This window comes from Erinaceus europaeus, chromosome 20 (assembly GCF_950295315.1).
Source record: "Erinaceus europaeus chromosome 20, mEriEur2.1, whole genome shotgun sequence".
In the NCBI taxonomy this organism is placed as follows: Eukaryota; Metazoa; Chordata; class Mammalia; order Eulipotyphla; family Erinaceidae; genus Erinaceus; species Erinaceus europaeus.
This window is the reverse complement of record NC_080181.1, coordinates 56,541,818-56,560,188: the sequence shown is the minus strand read 5'-3', so window position 1 is coordinate 56,560,188 and position 18,371 is coordinate 56,541,818. Positions and strand designations below refer to the sequence as shown.

Sequence of the window (18,371 nt, the reverse complement as noted above, 5' to 3'; positions counted from 1 at the left end):
CCATGGGACACTGATGCTGGGGCCTCTCTCCATTTCTTTGTCTATCGTTATCTTACACAGACAAATGGAAAACTCATCCTGGAGTGATAGAATCACTTCTCTTTCAGCCAGTTGTACAGAACCTCCATACACTTCCCATTTATCATCATTTTCCCAGAACACTGCTCAACTCTGCCCAAACAGGTAAGGCCAGAACACTGCACATTCAGATGTTCTTTCTCTATCTTCACTTCCTGGCCCTGGCTCAGCAACATTACTTGCAAAAACAAGGCTTTGCTCAACTAGAAAAGTCACCCTTCTTGCCCTCTTATTCCAATGGGGAGGAAGTGAAGTAGTGTACAGAAATTAATGGCAACTACTTGTACCAGACTCCTTTAAGCTAACCACAAACCTCAAACCTCTAGCTTCCGGTGTTTGTAAAAGCCCTGGCAGCTTTTGACCTTTTATGGCCTCTGTCCACCTCTTAGTTCTTGTATTCATAATGGTGAATCATTTGTCAACTTTTCTTTTTTGTATAAAAGAGAAACTTTACTGAGTATCAGGGCCTACAATTTTTTAAAGGTTTTTAAAAATATTTATTTATTCCCTTTTGTTGCCCTTATTGTTTTATTGTTGTCATTGTTGGATAGGATAGAAGAGAAATGGAGAGAGGAGGGGAAGATAGAGAGGGGGAGAGAAAGATAGACACCTGCAGACCTGCTTCACCACCTGTGAAGTGACTCCCCTCTGCAGGTGGGGAGCCGGGGGCTTGAACCGGGATCCTTAGGTCGGTCCTTGCGCTTTGCGCCACGTGCCACGTGCACTTAACCCGCTGCACTACTGCACGACTCCCAGGGCTTAGGAATTTTTGGCATGAGCTGATTCTGGAAGGCCGCTATGCTTACCACTATACAGCCAACGCTGGATTACATGAGCTGATTCTGGTGCCAATAAATAAAACTCTTGTTTTCTTGCATCCCAAGTGTTGTGATTTTTTTTTTTTTCATATTCCTGCATTTACAGAAGTACCTTGGATTAAGGTGTGTGTGTGTGTGTGTGTGTGTGTGTGTGTGTATGTGTGTGTGTGTATATGTGTGTGTGTGTATATGTGTGGGAGGATGTTCCCCTGAAAGTCCTCCCATATGGTGGCTTGGGGCTCAAACCATGGTCACCAGGCATGGCAGTATGTGCACTTTACCAGTGTACTAAAAAAAATGAAAAGCAGTGGTCCAGGAGTGGGTAAAGTGCTAGACTCTCAAGCATGAGACTTAGAGTTCAACTCCAACAGCTCATGCACCAGAGTAATACTCTAGTACTGTGGGTTATTTTTTAAAAATTTTTATTATCTTTTTTTTGTTGTTGATAGAGACAGCCAGGAACTGAGAAGAAGTGGGATATAGAGGAGAGGGACAGAGAGACACCTACAGCCCTACTTCACCACCTGTGAAGCTTTCCTTCTGCAGATGGGGACTGGGGACTTGAACCTGAGTCCTTGTGCACTGTAACATGTGCACTCAACCAGGTGCACCACCACCTGGCCCCTGCTCTGTACTTTCTCCTGCTATCCCCCTTATTTATAAATACATTACTTTAAAAAATAAAAATCAAGGACAAATAAACAGAATACTGAGAAAAATAATACAAACTTCTATGGCAAAGGAATCACATCCTTCTTAATTTTTTGTTTCTTTTACGAGAGCATTGCTCAGCTCTAGCTTATGGTGCTATGAGGGGAGTTGAACCTGGGACCTTGTAGCCTCAGGCATGAGAGTCTCTTTGCATAAGCATTATGCTATCTATCTCCTCTGGCCAGGAATAATTTATTTTTAGTATATAAAACATTCTTACAAGTAAATTCAGTTTAAAAGATGAGAAGGCATGGGCCAGGCAGTGGCTCATCTGGTTGAGCGCACACACACCGTGCCCAAGCCTCCGTCCCTATCTCCAAAGGGGATGCTTCTTGAGTGGTGAAGCAGTGCTGCAAGTTTCTCTATTTCTCTCTCTCCTATCTCTTCCTTCCTTCTTAATTCCTGTGTCTCTATAAATAAGTCCAGTGACAAAGGTGAGTGCTGACCAGGTACCTATGGGGGGGGGGGGCTGCTCTCCTGCACAGTCCTGTCCTGCTCCCCTGCTTTGCTTTGAGAGGCCAGGGAAGAGACCACTAGGTACACAGCTCACAGCTGAAAAGGACTTTCTAGTCCACCCTCCCAGCGTCTACGTTTTATAGGCATATATGAGAATGAAATGGCTTAGAGAAATGATTGCACTCTCATTAGTTTAAAAGAAGAGTGACCCGAGGTGGAACAGAACTTGCAAGACTTGCAGCACAGGGTCCCGAGTTTGATCCCTGGCACTGCATGTACCTGAGTGATGCTCTGGATCTCCCTTTCTGATTAATTACTAATTAATTAATTAAGTGTCCCTGGAGGTTGTGAGGTGGATACAACAACCGACGCACATGATGAGGTCTGGAGTTCCATCCTCTCTGTGGCATATGCTACAGTGATGCTCTCGCTGGTGCTTCTCTCCCTCTTTCAGAATTAATTTTTATTTAAAAAAAAATCAATGGGCGGTAGCGCAGCGGGTTAAGTGCACGTGGCGCAAATCGCAAGGATCCTGGTTTGAGCCCCCGACTACCCGCTCCCCACCTGCAGGGGAGTCGCTTCACTGGTGGTGAAGCAGGTCTTCAGGTGTCTGTCTTTCTCTCCCCCTCTCTGTCTTCCCCTCCTCTCTCCATTTCTCTCTGTCCTATCCAACAACGAGCGACATCAACAACAATAATATCCAACAACAACGACATTAATAATAACTACAACAATAAAACAAGGGCAACGAAAGGGAATAAATAAATATTTTTTTAAAAATCAATTAAGTGAGTTGGCCCTATATCTAGAGGTCATAGATGTTTCCAGCACTGGGGTCCAGAGCCTCCAGCTTCTGGCCGCGCGCGCTGCCCCAGGTCCCCCCTAACCCTCCCCCTTCTGAGTTCGCGGAACCTCGGCGGACTACAACTCCCACAATGCCCTAGACCCAACCTCGCTCGGCAGCGGGACGGGGCTCCGCTCCCGCCAATCAGAAGGCGGGGTCTCCGGGGGCCGTCTTCGGTGGCCAATGAGCGTGGCGGGGGGCGGGCCTCCCCGTCCATTGTTCTCGGCGCCCCGCGGGCCGAAGAGGTGGAGAGTGCGAGGGGGCGGCGGAGCCGGGCGCTTTCAGCCGCGGAGCCTCCTGCAGGGCCGGGCTCCGAGAGGTGAGCCGGGGCGGAAGGCCGGGGCCGCGCAGGCCGGGGAGCCTGCCGGGGGAGGGCCGGGCGCTGGGGTCGCCCCGCTCCCGGGCCCCGCGCACCGCCCCCGCGGGGACCCTGCGGCTGGGGGCCGCCACCTGCACGCAGCAGCCTCGGGTCCCCAGCACGCTCGTGTGCTGTTCTTGTTAGAATGCTTTTTTCCATTTGCCCCACTTTAAGAAAGGTGGTCTTTAGGATGCAGTAATGAACGCTAAAATGTGCTCGGCCTTTCGTAGTTTCCATTTAGATCCCCCAGCCTCCAGCGTGTGTTCGCTTTTAAAGGGAGTTTCTCTGCCTTGCTGATTTGTTTTTAACCATTATGTTAATTTCACGAGGGTGATCATAAATCATGAGTGACTAACAGTCGACATTTAAAAATCAATACATTATGAACCACAACTCTTAAATCTCATCGTCACATCAGATAGAGAACATTTATTTCCAGCCCCCCGACCCCAAGGCTTCTTTAGCCTCTCCGCAGTCAATGCCTGCCCCTAAAAATAGCCATTATTATAAATACCGCCATATGGACGCACTATAACTTATCAAATCTGCCACTGGATTTGTAGGGATCATTTCTTTTTTACTACTGGAAACTACATATGCAGTGGTTGCATATCTTTGCAAATAAACACTACCCCAGACCCCAATAAAATGTCGGTTTTTTTAACTGCATATTTTGAAGTGTGGTGATGTGTAGTTGGGATACTGCTTTCCTGCAGCAAGACTAAGTGCCTTTACACCCGACATGCCACTAATTCCTACGTGTCCCCACAAGATAAGTGTGGATTTCATTATCTCTGAGTATCAGATGGTCACTGAGGTTAAGTGACTTCTATTTGAGGTCAAGGTCTCTACAGCCAGCCTGAAATGATTTAGGACAGTCAGATAGTCCTAAGTTCTTATAAATTTGGGCTTTTACTTTCTAATACTCATGCTTTTATTGGAGGGGGGGGAATTCTGTATTTTTGGTGCTTGTTCTTAATTTCTTTGTCACACAGAAAAATGTTTTTGGGAATAAGCCATGTTTTCTTTGAGAAGGACCAGAAACATGTTGATTTCTCAGATGTAACTTGGCCTGATCTGGGCTGCTGTGTCAGATTGTTTTTTTGTTTGTTTGTTTTGCCTCCAGGGTTATTTCTAGGGCTCAGTGTCTGCACTATGAATCCACCACTTCTGTGGCCATTCTATATATATTACAGGACAGAGAGAAATGGAGAGAGGAGGGGAGATAGGGAGGAGAAAGACAGACACCTGCAGACCTGCTTCACCTCCTGTGAGGCCCCCCTCAGGTGGGGAGACTTGTGTAGGTACCTAAACTTTGCACTATTTGCACTTAATCTAGTGCACTACTGCCCAGCCCCCAGACTTAGTTTTTTTTTAGGACAGCTTGCTTATAATTGTGATTTTCTTTGTTTTTTTTTTTTTTTTTGGCAGAACCATTTGTTGAAAGTTGAGAGGGGGGTGTCTTCTCAGGGTATCTGGCTGGAGAGGGCCACGTGATTGCTGCAAGAAAGTGAAGGATGGCTGCTGCGAAGGTGCCAAGTATGGCCGCTCCTCTGAGCCCGTTGGTCCAGGCACGTCTAGAGGACAAGGACCCAGAGGAGGAGGAGGTCACCACCGTGACCCTGGAGGGTGACTCCTGGGTGCAGGAGGCTGTCTTGCAGGAGGACGGTCCTGAGTCTGAGCCCTTTTCCCAGGACCCCGGAAAGGGCAGGCCCTATGAGGAGGCGGCAGGGGCTCCGCAGGGCGCACTTGGCCGCCTCAGAGAGCTCTGCCGGCGCTGGCTTCGGCCTGAGGTGCACACCAAGGAGCAGATGCTGACCCTGCTGCCCAAGGAAATCCAGGCCTGGCTGCAAGAGCATCGGCCTGAGAGCAGTGAGGAGGCCGCCGCCCTGGTGAAAGACTTGACGCAGAGCCTTCGGTGCAGCAGCGGTGAGAGGCAGAACCACCAGGGAGGGGGCAGGAGTGCACTCCAGGGAGGTGGGTAGCAGCTGGAGAAAAGGGTGGCAGGTAGGGGTGGGGCAGCCCCACAGCCCCACCCCTGTACTCTGCACCTCGTCGTCACCCTTGGTGCTGTGTGAACAGCGGCACTTCTGGAATTCTAAGTGGGAGAGGACTTAGAACCATTCCCGCAGCTGCGTGTGCACAAGACACAAGGTGTCTTCAGTGTGAATCTGAGCTCACAGAGGCTTGAGAGGAGGGGCTGAAGACCCTCTCCACCACCCCAGTGTCTTACTGTCTTCGCTTGGTTGTGCAGTAAGCATATTTGACATTATATCCCAATGTTTGACATTCCACAAAGTAGAAAGAAAGGAAGGAAGGAAGGAAGGAAGGAAGGAAGGAAGGAAGGAAGGAAAGAAAAAACAATTCTGGTTCTGAGGATGTTTTTGTATGTTTAATTTTTTGTCTCGCTAGGGCTTCACATCCACATGATTCCATTGCTCCTAGCAGACTCTTATGTCCCCTTTAAAGATAAGAGGACAGAAAGGGAGGGAGTGAAAGGAGAGACACTGCAGCACTTGCTGTGCATGTAATGCCCACATAGAGCTGTGGATTTGAACCCAGGTCTTTGTGCAGGGTACAGTGTGCACTTTACTGGACAAGCTATCTCCTGGCCCCCAAACAATCCTATTTTTAAAAAATATTTATTTACTTATTCCCTTTTGTTGCCCTTGTTGTTTTATTGTTGTAGTTATTGATGTCGTTGTTGTTGGATAGGACAGAGAGAAATGGTGAGAGGAGGGGAAGACAGAGGGGAAGAGAAAGATAGACACCTGCAGACCTGCTTCACCACCTGTGAAGCAACTGCCCGCAGGTGGGGAGCCAGGGGCTCAAACCGGGATCCTTACGAAGGTTCTTGTGCTTGGTGCCACATGCACTTAACCCACTGTGCTACTGCCCAACTCTCAACAATCCTATTTTTATTTTTTATTATTATTATTTTTTCCTCCTCCAGGGTTATTGCTGGGCTCGGTGCCTGCACCATGAATCCACCACTCCTGGAGGCCATTTCCCCCCCCCCTTTTGTCACCCTTGTTGTAGATTCGTTGTGGTTATTATTATTGCCCTTGTTGACACAATTCGTTGTTGGATAGGACAGAGAGAAATGGAGAGAGGAGGGGAAGACAGAGAAGGGGAGAGAAAGACAGACACCTGCAGACCTGCTTCACCACCTGTGAAGCCACTCCCCTGCAGGTGGGGAGCCAGGGGCTCAAACCAGGATCCTTACGCCGGTCCCTGTGCTTTGCACCACATGCGCTTAACCCACTGCGCCACCGCCCGACCCCCAACAATCCTATTTTTAAAACTGATGACTGTAGGCTGGCAAAATAGCTTATCTGGGTAGTGTTCTGCTTTACCACGCATATAACCCAGGTTTGCACCTGGCTGCCACCACATTGGAGGGAAGCTTCAATGCTGTGATGTCTTTTCTTTTCTCTCTCTCTCTCTTTTAAATTATTATTATTATTACTACCAGAGTGCTGCTCAGCTCTGGCTTGTGGTGCTGCAAGGGACTGAACCTAGGACTTTGGAGCCTCAGGCATGAGAATCTCGATGCATAACCATTATGCTAGCTACCCCCACCCAGATTCACTTTATAAAGCATAAAATCTCTATTGATTACCTGATTTATTCATTGCTTATGACATCATAAGAATAATCACTTTTGTGAGTCAGGCGGTAGCTCAACGGGTTAAGCGCACGTGGCGCAAAGCTCAAGGGTTCGAGCCCCCGGCTCCCCACCTGCAGGGGAGTCGCTTCACAGGTGGTGAAGCAGGTCTGCAGGTGTCTATCTTTCTCTCCCCCCTCTGTCTTCCCCTCCTCTCTCCATTTCTCTCTGTTTATCTAACAATGACGACAGCAACAACAATAACTACAACAACAATAACAGAAAAACAAGGGCAACAAAAGGGAAAATAAATAAATATTAAAAATTAAAAGAATAATCACTTTTGTTGTTGTTGGGGCTTTACCACTCCTGACCAACTTTTTTCTTTTTCTTTTTTAAAAAATATTTATTCCCTTTTGTTGCCCTTGTTTTATTGTTGTAGCTATTGTTATTGATGTTGTTGTTGGATAGGACAGAGAGAAATGGAAAGAGGAGGGGAAGACAGAGGGGGAGAGAAAGACAGACACCTGCAGACCTGCTTCACCGCCTGTGAAGCGACTTCCCTGAAGGTGGGGAGCCGGGGGCTCGAACCGGGATCTTTATGCCGGTCCTTGCACTTTGTGCCACCTGCGCTTAACCCACTGCGCTACTGCCCGACTCCTGAGAGTGTTTAGGATGTGGCAGAGTGGCAGGAAGAGTGGGCAGAGGCTTGGACTGAATGTCATTGGCTTTAGCAGGTTCTTTTTTTTTTTATTTCTTTATTGGGGAATTAATATTTTACATTCAACAGTAAATACAATAGTTTGCACATGCATAACATTCCCCAGTTTCCCATATAACAATACAACCCCCACTAGGTCCTCTGTCATCCTTCTTGGGCCTGTATTCTCCCCAGAGTCTTTTACTTTGGTGCGATACGCCATTTAGCAGGTTCTTGAGCCACAGCCCACGGGGCATGGAGGAAGCTGCATTTGGCGACAGGATGTGGGTTTCCTTAAAGCCAGGAGGGGCTCCAGCAGCCCGCAAGTCACCTAGAGAGCTGGTGCATGATGATAGGGTCTGGCTGAGGTGGGGACAACAGGGAAAAGGAAGGGACTGGACAAATGCGGAAAAGAGCTAATACTAACAGTCTCTCGGGCTAGGGAGTAGCTCGCACAGTAGAGGGAGTGCTTTACCACGTGAAAGGAACCGCTAGGGGGCCTGGTGGTGGTGTCCCAGGTGCAGGAGTACAGGACACATGCAAGGACCCTGGTTCAAGCTCCTAGTCCCCACCTGCAGAGCAGTGAAACGATGCTGTGGGTATCTCTCTTTCTCCCTCTCTTACCTTCCCCTCGCCTCTCAGTTTCTGTCTCTATCAAAAACAAGAAAGGGGGAGGGAGGCTGACAGGAATGGTGAATTTGTTGTGAAGTCACCAAGTCCCAGTGATAACTCCGGTGACAATAAAATATATATTTATAAAATCTGGGGCTGGAGATAGCTCACATTATAATGAGCAAGTGCCCTCCATGCATGAGACCCCAGGTTTGAACCCCAGTACAACATGGGAGGATCATGGCAAGAGGAGAAGCTCTGTGGGTGGTCCATGGCTAGTGGGACTGTTATCTCTCTCTCCTCTCTCTCTCTCTCTCTCTCTCTCTCTCTCTCTCCCCCTCCCTGAAATAATGAAGAAGTTGACCTGGGAGCAGTGGAACTATACATGACCCTCTGGGGGGGGGGGGTAAGACAGTTCACCTTTAAAGTGCACCCTTTACCATGCACAGGTACTGGGTTTGAGTCCCTGGCTACCACAGGGAAACACCTGCACAGGTGAAGTTCTTTTTTTTTTTAATATTTATTTTTGAGAGAGACACACACAGAAACACCAGAACACTGCTCAGCTCTGACTTATGGTGGTGCTGGGGATTGAACCCAATGCCTCAGGCATGAAAGATCCCGGTTCGAGCCCCCGGCTCCCCACCTGCAGGGGAGTCACTTCACAGGCGGTGAAGCAGGTCTGCAGGTGTCTTTCTCTCCCCCTCTGTCTTCCCCTCTTCTCTCCATTTCTCTCTGTCCTATCCAACAACGGCAACATCAGTAACTACAATAATAAAACAACAAGGGCAACAAAAGGGAATAAATAAATATTTTTAAAAAGCCATTTGTGGAAGGCAGTTTATCTCTGTCGCTTGCCAGAAATTACCAATATAGAACCGCCCCCCAATTTAAGAAACGACAGCCCAGATTTTTTCAAGACAAGACTGAAAATAAAATAGTTGTCCTTGTAAATCATCGTACTATCTCAAATTTCATTAGTTGGTAGCCAAACCATACCTCTCAGAATGTCTTATGTTTTATCATGGGAGCCCCATTACCTAAAAGAAACTGCTGACAGTCTGAGGGCAGCAAAGAGGACCTTGAGCTCAGGAATTTGTTAGTGGAGCTCCAGTGGCGCAGTCGGTTAGCACGCGGTACTTATACAGAATTTGTTAGTTTTGAACATAAGTATTGTGGTCCGGGAGGTGGCACAGTGGATAAAGCATTGGATTCTCACCCATGAGGTCCTGAGCTCAATCCTCGGCAGCACCTGTGCCAGAGTGACGTCTGGTTCTTTCTCTCCTTTCTCATGAATAAATAAATTTCCAGATGCTGCTGCTGGCCCAGGGCCCTTGCACTGCTCTAGTGAGCAGTGCACCACCGTCCTGGGGTTCCACTTGTCTCTGTTGTTGGTGTTACTTTGTTGGTTGTTACTTTGATGTGGTGCCGGGGATCAAACCCAAGGCCTCACACCTGGAAGGTATGTGCTCTACCCACGGAGCCACCTCCCTGATTCCTGGAGCACATGATTGTGTGTGAGGCCCCAGATTCAGTCTCCAGAACTGAATGGGATGGGGCGGTGCTCTGCTCTCTCCCATAAGTAAATAAACTGGAGCAGAAATCTGGCTGAAGTCCAGCACTGTGGGGGCTGCTCCTGTGTCACTGCACCTGGCCTCTGGCTCTCTGGCTCTCCGGCTTGGCCGCGTCTGGCTTGTTTGTTACGGGCTATGGCCCAGGCAGACTGGTTTTTTCTTTCCCCAGAGCCCTGCTCAGCTCTGGCTTAACGTGGTGCTGGGGACTGAACCCAATGCCTCAGGCGTGAAAGATATGAAGGATTTCTTTGCATAACTGTTATCTCTCACTCCCTCCCTTTCCTTCTCTTCCTCTCTCTCTCCCAACCCTCTTGATTTCTGTCTCAATCCAATACATAATAAATTAATCTTTTCAAGTTTTAAGGAATTCTTTTTAAAAATTTTTAAAGAATTTATTCATGAGAATGATAGGAGAGCCAGATTTTTATTTTTTATTTTTATTATCTTTATGTATTGATAGAGAAAGCCAGAAATTGTGGTCCAGGAGGTGGTGCAGTGGATAATGCACTGGACTCTCAAGCATGAGGCCTCAAGTTTAATTCCCATCAGCACATGTACCAGAGTGATGTTTGGTTCTTTCTGTCGTCTTTTTCATTCATAAATAAATAAAATATATATTTTTTAAAAGTGAGACAGCCAGAAATTGAGAGGGAAGGGGAAGATAGAGAGGGAAAGAGACACACACCTGCAGCCCTGCTTCACCACTAGCAAAGCTTCCCCCCTGCAGGTGGGGACCAGGGGCTCAAGCCTAGGTCCTTGTGCCCTGTAATATGTGACTCAACCAGGCGCACCACAACCTTGACCCAAAAATTTTGAGGAATTCTCTAGCCGCTTTAGTTTTTCCTTCAAATCTCCCATTGATTTCTTTTTCTTGCTGTTATAGGAAGCTGGGTCTAAATTGTAACCTTCTCTTCATTATTTCAGATTTTGAGATCCAGAGTGAAAATGAGGAGAACTTTAATCAAGACATATTTGAAGACACTGAATGCCATCAAGCATGTCCAGACATGCCTGGAGGGAAAGGTACCCAGCCACCTGACTGGGGAAGGGACCTGGAGAGAGACAGTAGCTCCGAGGAGCCTCGAAGACACGCTCCAGGAGAGGACTGTGGGGACGTGCCCTCACCGAGCAGGGAAATCGGACAGCTCATAGGCCTTCAGGGCACCTACCTGGGGGAGAAGCCCTACGAATGCCCCCAGTGTGGAAAAGCTTTCAGCCGAAAATCCCACCTCATCACACATGCGAGGACCCACACGGGAGAGAAATCCTACAAGTGTGATGAATGTGGAAAAAGCTTTAGTGATGGTTCCAACTTTAGTAGACACCAGACTACGCACACTGGGGAGAAGCCTTACAAGTGCAGGGACTGTGGGAAGAGCTTTAGTCGGAGCGCGAACCTTATAACCCACCAGAGGATCCACACTGGGGAGAAGCCCTTTCAGTGTGCTGAGTGCGGCAAGAGCTTTAGCAGGAGCCCCAACCTCATCGCCCATCAGCGGACCCACACCGGAGAGAAGCCCTACTCCTGCCCCGAGTGTGGGAAGAGCTTCGGCAACCGGTCCAGCCTTAACACGCATCAGGGGATCCACACCGGAGAAAAGCCCTACGAGTGCAAGGAGTGTGGCGAGAGCTTCCGCTACAACTCCAACCTCATCAGACACCACAGGGTCCACACCGGAGAGAAGCCCTACGAGTGTGCAGACTGCGGGCAGCGCTTCAGCCAGAGCTCGGCCCTCATCACCCACCGCAGGACGCACACAGGGGAGAAGCCCTACCAGTGCAGTGAGTGTGGCAAGAGCTTCAGTCGCAGCTCCAACCTGGCCACACACCGGAGGACACACCTGCTGGAGAAGCCCTACAAGTGCGGGGTGTGTGGGAAGAGCTTCAGCAAGAGCTCCAGCCTCATCGCGCACCAGGGAATGCATACGGGGGAGAAGCCCTATGAGTGCCCCACATGCGGGGAGAGCTTCAGCTGGAGCTCCAACCTCATCAAACACCAGAGGATCCACACGGGCGAGAAGCCCTATGAGTGCAGTGAGTGCGGAAAGTGCTTCGGCCAGCGCTCGCAGCTGGTGGTGCACCAGAGGACGCACACGGGCGAGAAGCCCTACAAGTGCCTCATGTGCGGCAAGAGCTTCAGCCAGGGCTCCGTCCTGGTCATGCACCAGCGGGCCCACTTGGGAGACAAGCCCTACAGGTGTCCCGAGTGTGGGAAGGGCTTCAGCTGGAACTCGGTCCTCATCATCCACCAGCGCATCCACACGGGGGAGAAGCCCTACAAGTGCCCCGAGTGTGGCAAAGGCTTCAGCAACAGCTCCAATTTCATCACACACCAGAGAACTCACACGAAAGAAAAACTTTATTGAAATGGCAGAGGGAAAGTGAGGGTCGGGCCCAGGAGAGGGAGCTGACATGCTGCCACCCACATGGAGAAGTCTTATTTTATTCTCCACAGATGCTCTTGGAGGACTTTTGCCAGCATTTGACCCCTGCTCATGCCATTGGTAGGATCCCCTCTGTTCAGGGGACTCAAACCCAGAGGACAGAGGATGGGAATAGAAGGAAGGATGGAAATCTAGGTCTCTTTTTTTTTTCTCTTACATTTCATAACCTCACTTGCCCCCGCCCTCCAAATTCTCTGTCTCACTTTCCTCTTTGCTAGGATAGGGGAAGTGTTTCTCTAGGTAGAACAGAAGGGAGAATGTCTCAGAGCCCAGGCTGAAGTACCAGATACTTATTGGTGTGGGTGGGCTGTTCAGCAACCACTGTGTGGGGTCACGGCGCCTCCACCCTGAGCTGTTGCTGGTCCAAGCCCTGTCATATCAGGCGTCGTGTCCCGAAGGGGCTTTGATTTCAGGGGAACGGGTGGGGGAGGCTTTTCCTAGTGTTTCTGCAGTGTCAGGAGCACTGAAATGGGAGGGAGGGAGTGGTGTCCCAGTAGCCTGCCGTCAGTGAGAGCTGAACAGGCTCTTCCAGCGAAGCGATAGACAGGAGTCTGTGCGCCTGCTCTCATCTCTCCTTACTGACCTGTGCTGAGCCAGCCGCCAGAGAAATACATCTTTATAGACAGGAGTCTGTGCGCCTGCTCTCATCTCTCCTTACTGACCTGTGCTGAGCCAGCCGCCAGAGAAATACATCTTTATAGACAGGAGTCTGTGCGCCTGCTCTCGTCTCTCCTTACTGACCTGTGCTGAGCCAGCCGCCAGAGAAATACACCTTTATAGACAGGAGTCTGTGCGCCTGCTCTCGTCTCTCCTTACTGACCTGTGCTGAGCCAGCCGCCAGAGAAATACACCTTTATAGACAGGAGTCTGTGCGCCTGCTCTCGTCTCTCCTTACTGACCTGTGCTGAGCCAGCCGCCAGAGAAATACACCTTTATAGACAGGAGTCTGTGCGCTTGCTCTCGTCTCTCCTTACTGACCTGTGCTGAGCCAGCCGCCAGAGAAATACACCTTTATAGACAGGAGTCTGTGCGCCTGCTCTCGTCTCTCCTTACTGACCTGTGCTGAGCCAGCCGCCAGAGAAATACACCTTTATAGACAGGAGTCTGTGCGCCTGCTCTCGTCTCTCCTTACTGACCTGTGCTGAGCCAGCCGCCAGAGAAATACACCTTTATAGACAGGAGTCTGTGCGCCTGCTCTCGTCTCTCCTTACTGACCTGTGCTGAGCCAGCCGCCAGAGAAATACACCTTTATAGACAGGAGTCTGTGCGCCTGCTCTCGTCTCTCCTTACTGACCTGTGCTGAGCCAGCCGCCAGAGAAATACACCTTTATAGACAGGAGTCTGTGCGCCTGCTCTCGTCTCTCCTTACTGACCTGTGCTGAGCCAGCCGCCAGAGAAATACACCTTTATAGACAGGAGTCTGTGCGCCTGCTCTCGTCTCTCCTTACTGACCTGTGCTGAGCCAGCCGCCAGAGAAATACACCTTTATAGACAGGAGTCTGTGCGCCTGCTCTCGTCTCTCCTTACTGACCTGTGCTGAGCCAGCCGCCAGAGAAATACACCTTTATAGACAGGAGTCTGTGCGCCTGCTCTCGTCTCTCCTTACTGACCTGTGCTGAGCCAGCCGCCAGAGAAATACATCTTTATAGACAGGAGTCTGTGCGCCTGCTCTCGTCTCTCCTTACTGACCTGTGCTGAGCCAGCCGCCAGAGAAATACACCTTTATAGACAGGAGTCTGTGCGCCTGCTCTCGTCTCTCCTTACTGACCTGTGCTGAGCCAGCCGCCAGAGAAATACACCTTTATAGACAGGAGTCTGTGCGCCTGCTCTCATCTCTCCTTACTGACCTGTGCTGAGCCAGCCGCCAGAGAAATACACCTTTATAGACAGGAGTCTGTGCGCCTGCTCTCGTCTCTCCTTACTGACCTGTGCTGAGCCAGCCGCCAGAGAAATACATCTTTATAGACAGGAGTCTGTGCGCCTGCTCTCGTCTCTCCTTACTGACCTGTGCTGAGCCAGCCGCCAGAGAAATACATCTTTATAGACAGGAGTCTGTGCACCTGCTCTCATCTCTCCTTACTGACCTGCGCTGAGCCAGCCGCCAGAGAAATACACCTTTTCCTGGGTTTTCAATTTTTGAGTGTGAACAGAGTCAGAGACGCCCAGCTACCTGTCCAGGAAGGTGGCAGTTTATCTTACCAGGTGAAACAGCCCTCTCTGCAGTGTGGGCCTGTGTCCTCCCTCCTCAGAGAGGTGTGGTCACCACTCTGCACCTGCCATTACCCTAGTCCTCATTTTTCACTCTGTATTTGCAGATCCACAGTTCTGCCTGGGAGCTTTTGTATACCAAGAACATCATTGGTAAGAATGTTGACTTTGAGGACATGTCATCCCTGGAGAGATTTGGGCTTCAATTGTGAGTTTGTCCTACAGATGTCTCCCTTGATCTTGGGATGCTACCAGGTTTTGTTCTTGGGTCCTTGAGTCTTGAAGTAAGACAGACAGGGATGGTAGCAGGTGACAGGGTTTATCACTGAGGAGAGAGAGGTATGGTGAAGTGTTTCTGGAAAACGTGAAGTTTTCCCACTCACGGAAACTACTCAGATCAGGCCTTGGTTCTTATAAGATGGATGTTCAATGTTGTCTAATAAAGTAGTCACATTCTTTCCTTGGGTCTATCTTTTAATGTGTTAGAAAGCTGCCCTTTTCTGTTAATACACTTCCTTTACTTCTTCACTTCATGCACTACCTCCTGACCAGACTGAAAGTGGTCCAAGACCTCAGGGAGTGAGAATCAACTGCACCCAAGCGCAGACCTCAGGGACAAGTAGACTAGCGTGCACACCTTTCCACTATGCTGCGCAAGCTTTCCCTCTGGCTAAGGAGCCAGATGGCTACCAAATGAATGATCCCATTAGGAATCATCTCTACTGACTCAACTAAACTAGACACAAGAGCAAGTATCTAACTAGTCAGTGACAGCGACAGCTGTTAAACCACATAGGCTGTAAAAAGCCCCATCGTCGACTCCATTTCTTCACTTGTTCAACAAATGTCTATGTGCCGCCACCACTGGGCTAGACACAGGGGAGCTGAGCAGAAACCCCAAGACCTGTCTTTACCAAGTTTTATAGGAGGAAGATTCCTTTCTTCTAGGAGAGGAAGTGTTGCCCTGTCTGTGGGGAGAATGGATAGGATGGTGTCCCAGGAGACACCAAGTTCTAGAATATTGAATCACTCTTCCCTTCAAGGCTCACCTTGAGAATAGAGTTGATGTTGAGTTTAAAAATATATGCATCTGTGGAAGTCGGGTGGTAGCGCAACAGGTTAAGCACACGTGGTGCAAAGTGCAAGGACCGGCGTAAGGATCCCGATTTGAGCCCCCGGCTCCCCACCGGGAGAGGAGTCACTTTACAGGCTGTGAAGCAGGTCTGCAGGTGTCTGTCTTTCTCTCCCCTCTCTGTCTTCCCCTCCTCTCTCCATTTCTCTCTGTCCTGTCTAACGATGATATCAATAGCAACAATAACTAACAACAAAAACACAAGGGCAACAAAAGGGTAAATAAATATAAAAAGACTTAAATATATATATACATATATATATATATACACACACACACACACACACACATCTGTTTATTATTGAAACGGAGAGAGAATCGGAGCATCGTTCCAGTACATGTGATGCCAGGGATAGAACTCAAGACCTTGTGCTAGAGAGTCTATGCTTTAACCCCTGTGCTACCTCCCAGGCTGCTATATTGAACTGTTTTATTTTTCAGTGTGGTGCTCGTGGCAGGGAAATTGCTATTATGTGAAGTGCTCAGTTCCATCCATCCAGAACGGCACTCTGACTTCCTTCTCTGTCTCTCTTCTATAATTGATTTTTCTTTTTTATATTTATTTATTACCTTCTTTGTTGTCTTTGTTGTTTTATTGTTGTAGTTATTATTGATGTTATCGTTGTTGGATAGGACAGAGAGAAATGGAGAGAGGAGGGGAGGACAGAGAGAGGGGAGAGAAAGACACCTGCAGACCTGCTTCACCACTTGTGAAGCAACTCCCCTGCAGGTGGGGAGCCGGGGGCTCAAACCGGGATCCTTACGCCGGTTCTTACACTTCGCGCCACGTGTGCTTAACCCACTGCGCTACTGCCCGACCCCCTCAAGACCTTTTCTTTTTTTTGACATACTGAGAGGCCACATATCTGATGTCCAGCTGGAATGCTGATACTCTGGACTGTTTTGTCTTCTGACTGACATCACCCATTTGGTAGGCTTCACTTTCCTGATGGCCACATCTCATCAATTTGCCAAAGAAAATTGCTACTGGGCTTTGATTTCTTTTCCTTCTACTTGCTTCATTATAGGCTCAAGACTCACTCCAGCTAACTGCACATGATTCAGAGATTTTCAGGAGCCAGACTAGTAGATATTTCTGACTGATAATGCACCTGTAAGACAGGTCTCAAACGGTTTCTACCACCTTTACATATAGGCTAACTCTAGTCTTCTGGCACTCTAGCCAATAAAATGATAAGATTTTATTCATTTATTGGATACAGGTAGAAATTGAAGGGATGGGGAGGTAGGGAGAGAAACAGAGATACTTGCTGCACTGCTTTATCGCTCATGATGGTAGGGATCGAGGTCTCGAACCCAGGTCCTTATACATGGTAATGTGTGCACTCAGCCAGGTGCATCATTGCCCAGCCCCTCCCATTTTTCTTTTTTTATTTATTTATGCGAAAGATAGGAGGAGAGAGAGAACTAGATATCACTATGGCACATGTGCTACCAGGGATCAAACTCGGGACCTCATGCTTGAGAGTCCAAAGCCTTATCACTGGGCCACCTCCTGAACCACCCCATTTTTCTTCTATCTGGACAAGCAGTAGAACTTAGGAAACTCTTACCTTCTGATCTTATTTTCCCCTTTTGTTGCCCTTGTTTTATTGTTGTGGTTATTATTGTTGTTGTTACTGATGTCGTTTCTGGATAGGACAGAGAGAAATGGACAGAGGAGGGGAAGACAGGGGGAGAGAAAGACAGACACCCGCAGACCTGCTTCACTGCCTGTGAAGCGACTCCCCTGCCGGTGGGGGGCTGGGGGCTCGAACCGGGATCCTTATGGGGGTCCTTGCCACCTGCGCTTAACCCGCTGCACTACCGCCGGACTCCCTAATCCCAGGATCCTTATAGAACTATATCCTGAGTTAATTCCCTTTGCTGTCACCTTGTATTGAAACGCGACTGATAAATGCATGGATGTGTACAGCCAATTAGTTCTGCACAACAAACACAGCTGTGCAGGTAGTTCCCTGAACAGGAAATGCCAACACCCCAGTTCCCCTTCAGGTCCCCCAGCCAGTGCTTTGTCTCGCCCAAGCCAGTCCTGATGTTCCAGCACAGTGCATGCAGAGTGTTGCGAAGACCTGCTGGCGCTGTACATAACCCTCCTTTCCTTAGAGACCAGTCGTAATGGCACTGCCCCTTTCTCTGCATAAAGTTTTCCTTCCCTTTGGCTTTAAGAGTTAAAAACAAACCATATAACCAACAGTAACAATTTATAGAGCAGTTGCCCCGCCTATTAATCTTGACAACCGGCGGGTAGGCTCCTACCTTACCTGATCTCTAGCTGAGGGCCAGGAGCCTTGGAGAGTCCAGCACCTGGTGCTGGCCACTCTTCTGATGGCGCTCTTCTGATGTCAGTGCATCCCGCTGCATTACAAGAGAAAGCAACAAAAGTATTAAGATAAAAGCAATATACTTTAGTCTTTTTTTTTTTTTTTTTGTCTACAGACTTATTGCTGGGGTTTGGTGCCTACATTTCAAATCCACTTCTGGAGGCTATTTTTACCCTTTTGTCGCCCATCTTTGTTATAGTTATTGTTGTTGTTGTCGTTGTTGGGTAGGACAGAGAGAAATGGAGAGAGGAGGGGAAGGCAGAGAGGGGGAGAGAAAGACAGACACCTGCAGACCTGCTTCACCGCCTGTGAAGTGACTCCCCTGCAGGTGGGGAGCTCGAACCAGGATCCTTACTCCAGTCCTTGAGTTTTGTGCCACGTGCGCTTAACCCACTGCCACCCACCACCCGACCCACAGAATCTTTTTTTTTTTTTTTTTCTGTAAGTCCTGTGCAGAAACCACAGCTTCCTACATGTGATACCG

General features: G+C 48.9%; 2 protein-coding genes across 3 annotated transcripts in view; one reads left to right on the top strand and one right to left on the bottom strand.

Annotated features, from left to right (window-relative positions):
• The window catches only part of ZNF774 (zinc finger protein 774), a 58,611-nt gene that overhangs the window by 39,724 nt on the left and 516 nt on the right, over nt 1–18,371 (bottom strand). The window contains exon 2 of the transcript XR_009546634.1: nt 17,828–17,921. The gene's annotated coding sequence lies outside the window, so the exon portion shown is untranslated. The remainder of the gene's footprint in view (nt 1–17,827; nt 17,922–18,371) is intronic.
• ZSCAN2 (zinc finger and SCAN domain containing 2) lies at nt 3,107–12,814 on the top strand. Of its 2 annotated transcripts, none has more exons than XM_007539456.3 (3): nt 3,107–3,226; nt 4,697–5,194; nt 10,683–12,814. In XM_007539456.3, the coding sequence occupies exons 2-3, from the start codon at nt 4,783–4,785 to the stop codon at nt 12,122–12,124; spliced, it is 1,854 nt and encodes a 617-aa protein (XP_007539518.1). In that variant the 5' UTR covers nt 3,107–3,226; nt 4,697–4,782; the 3' UTR covers nt 12,125–12,814. The 2 variants fall into 2 exon arrangements, with proteins under 2 accessions (XP_007539518.1, XP_060035461.1); XM_060179478.1 differs by having other exon boundaries at nt 4,697–5,242.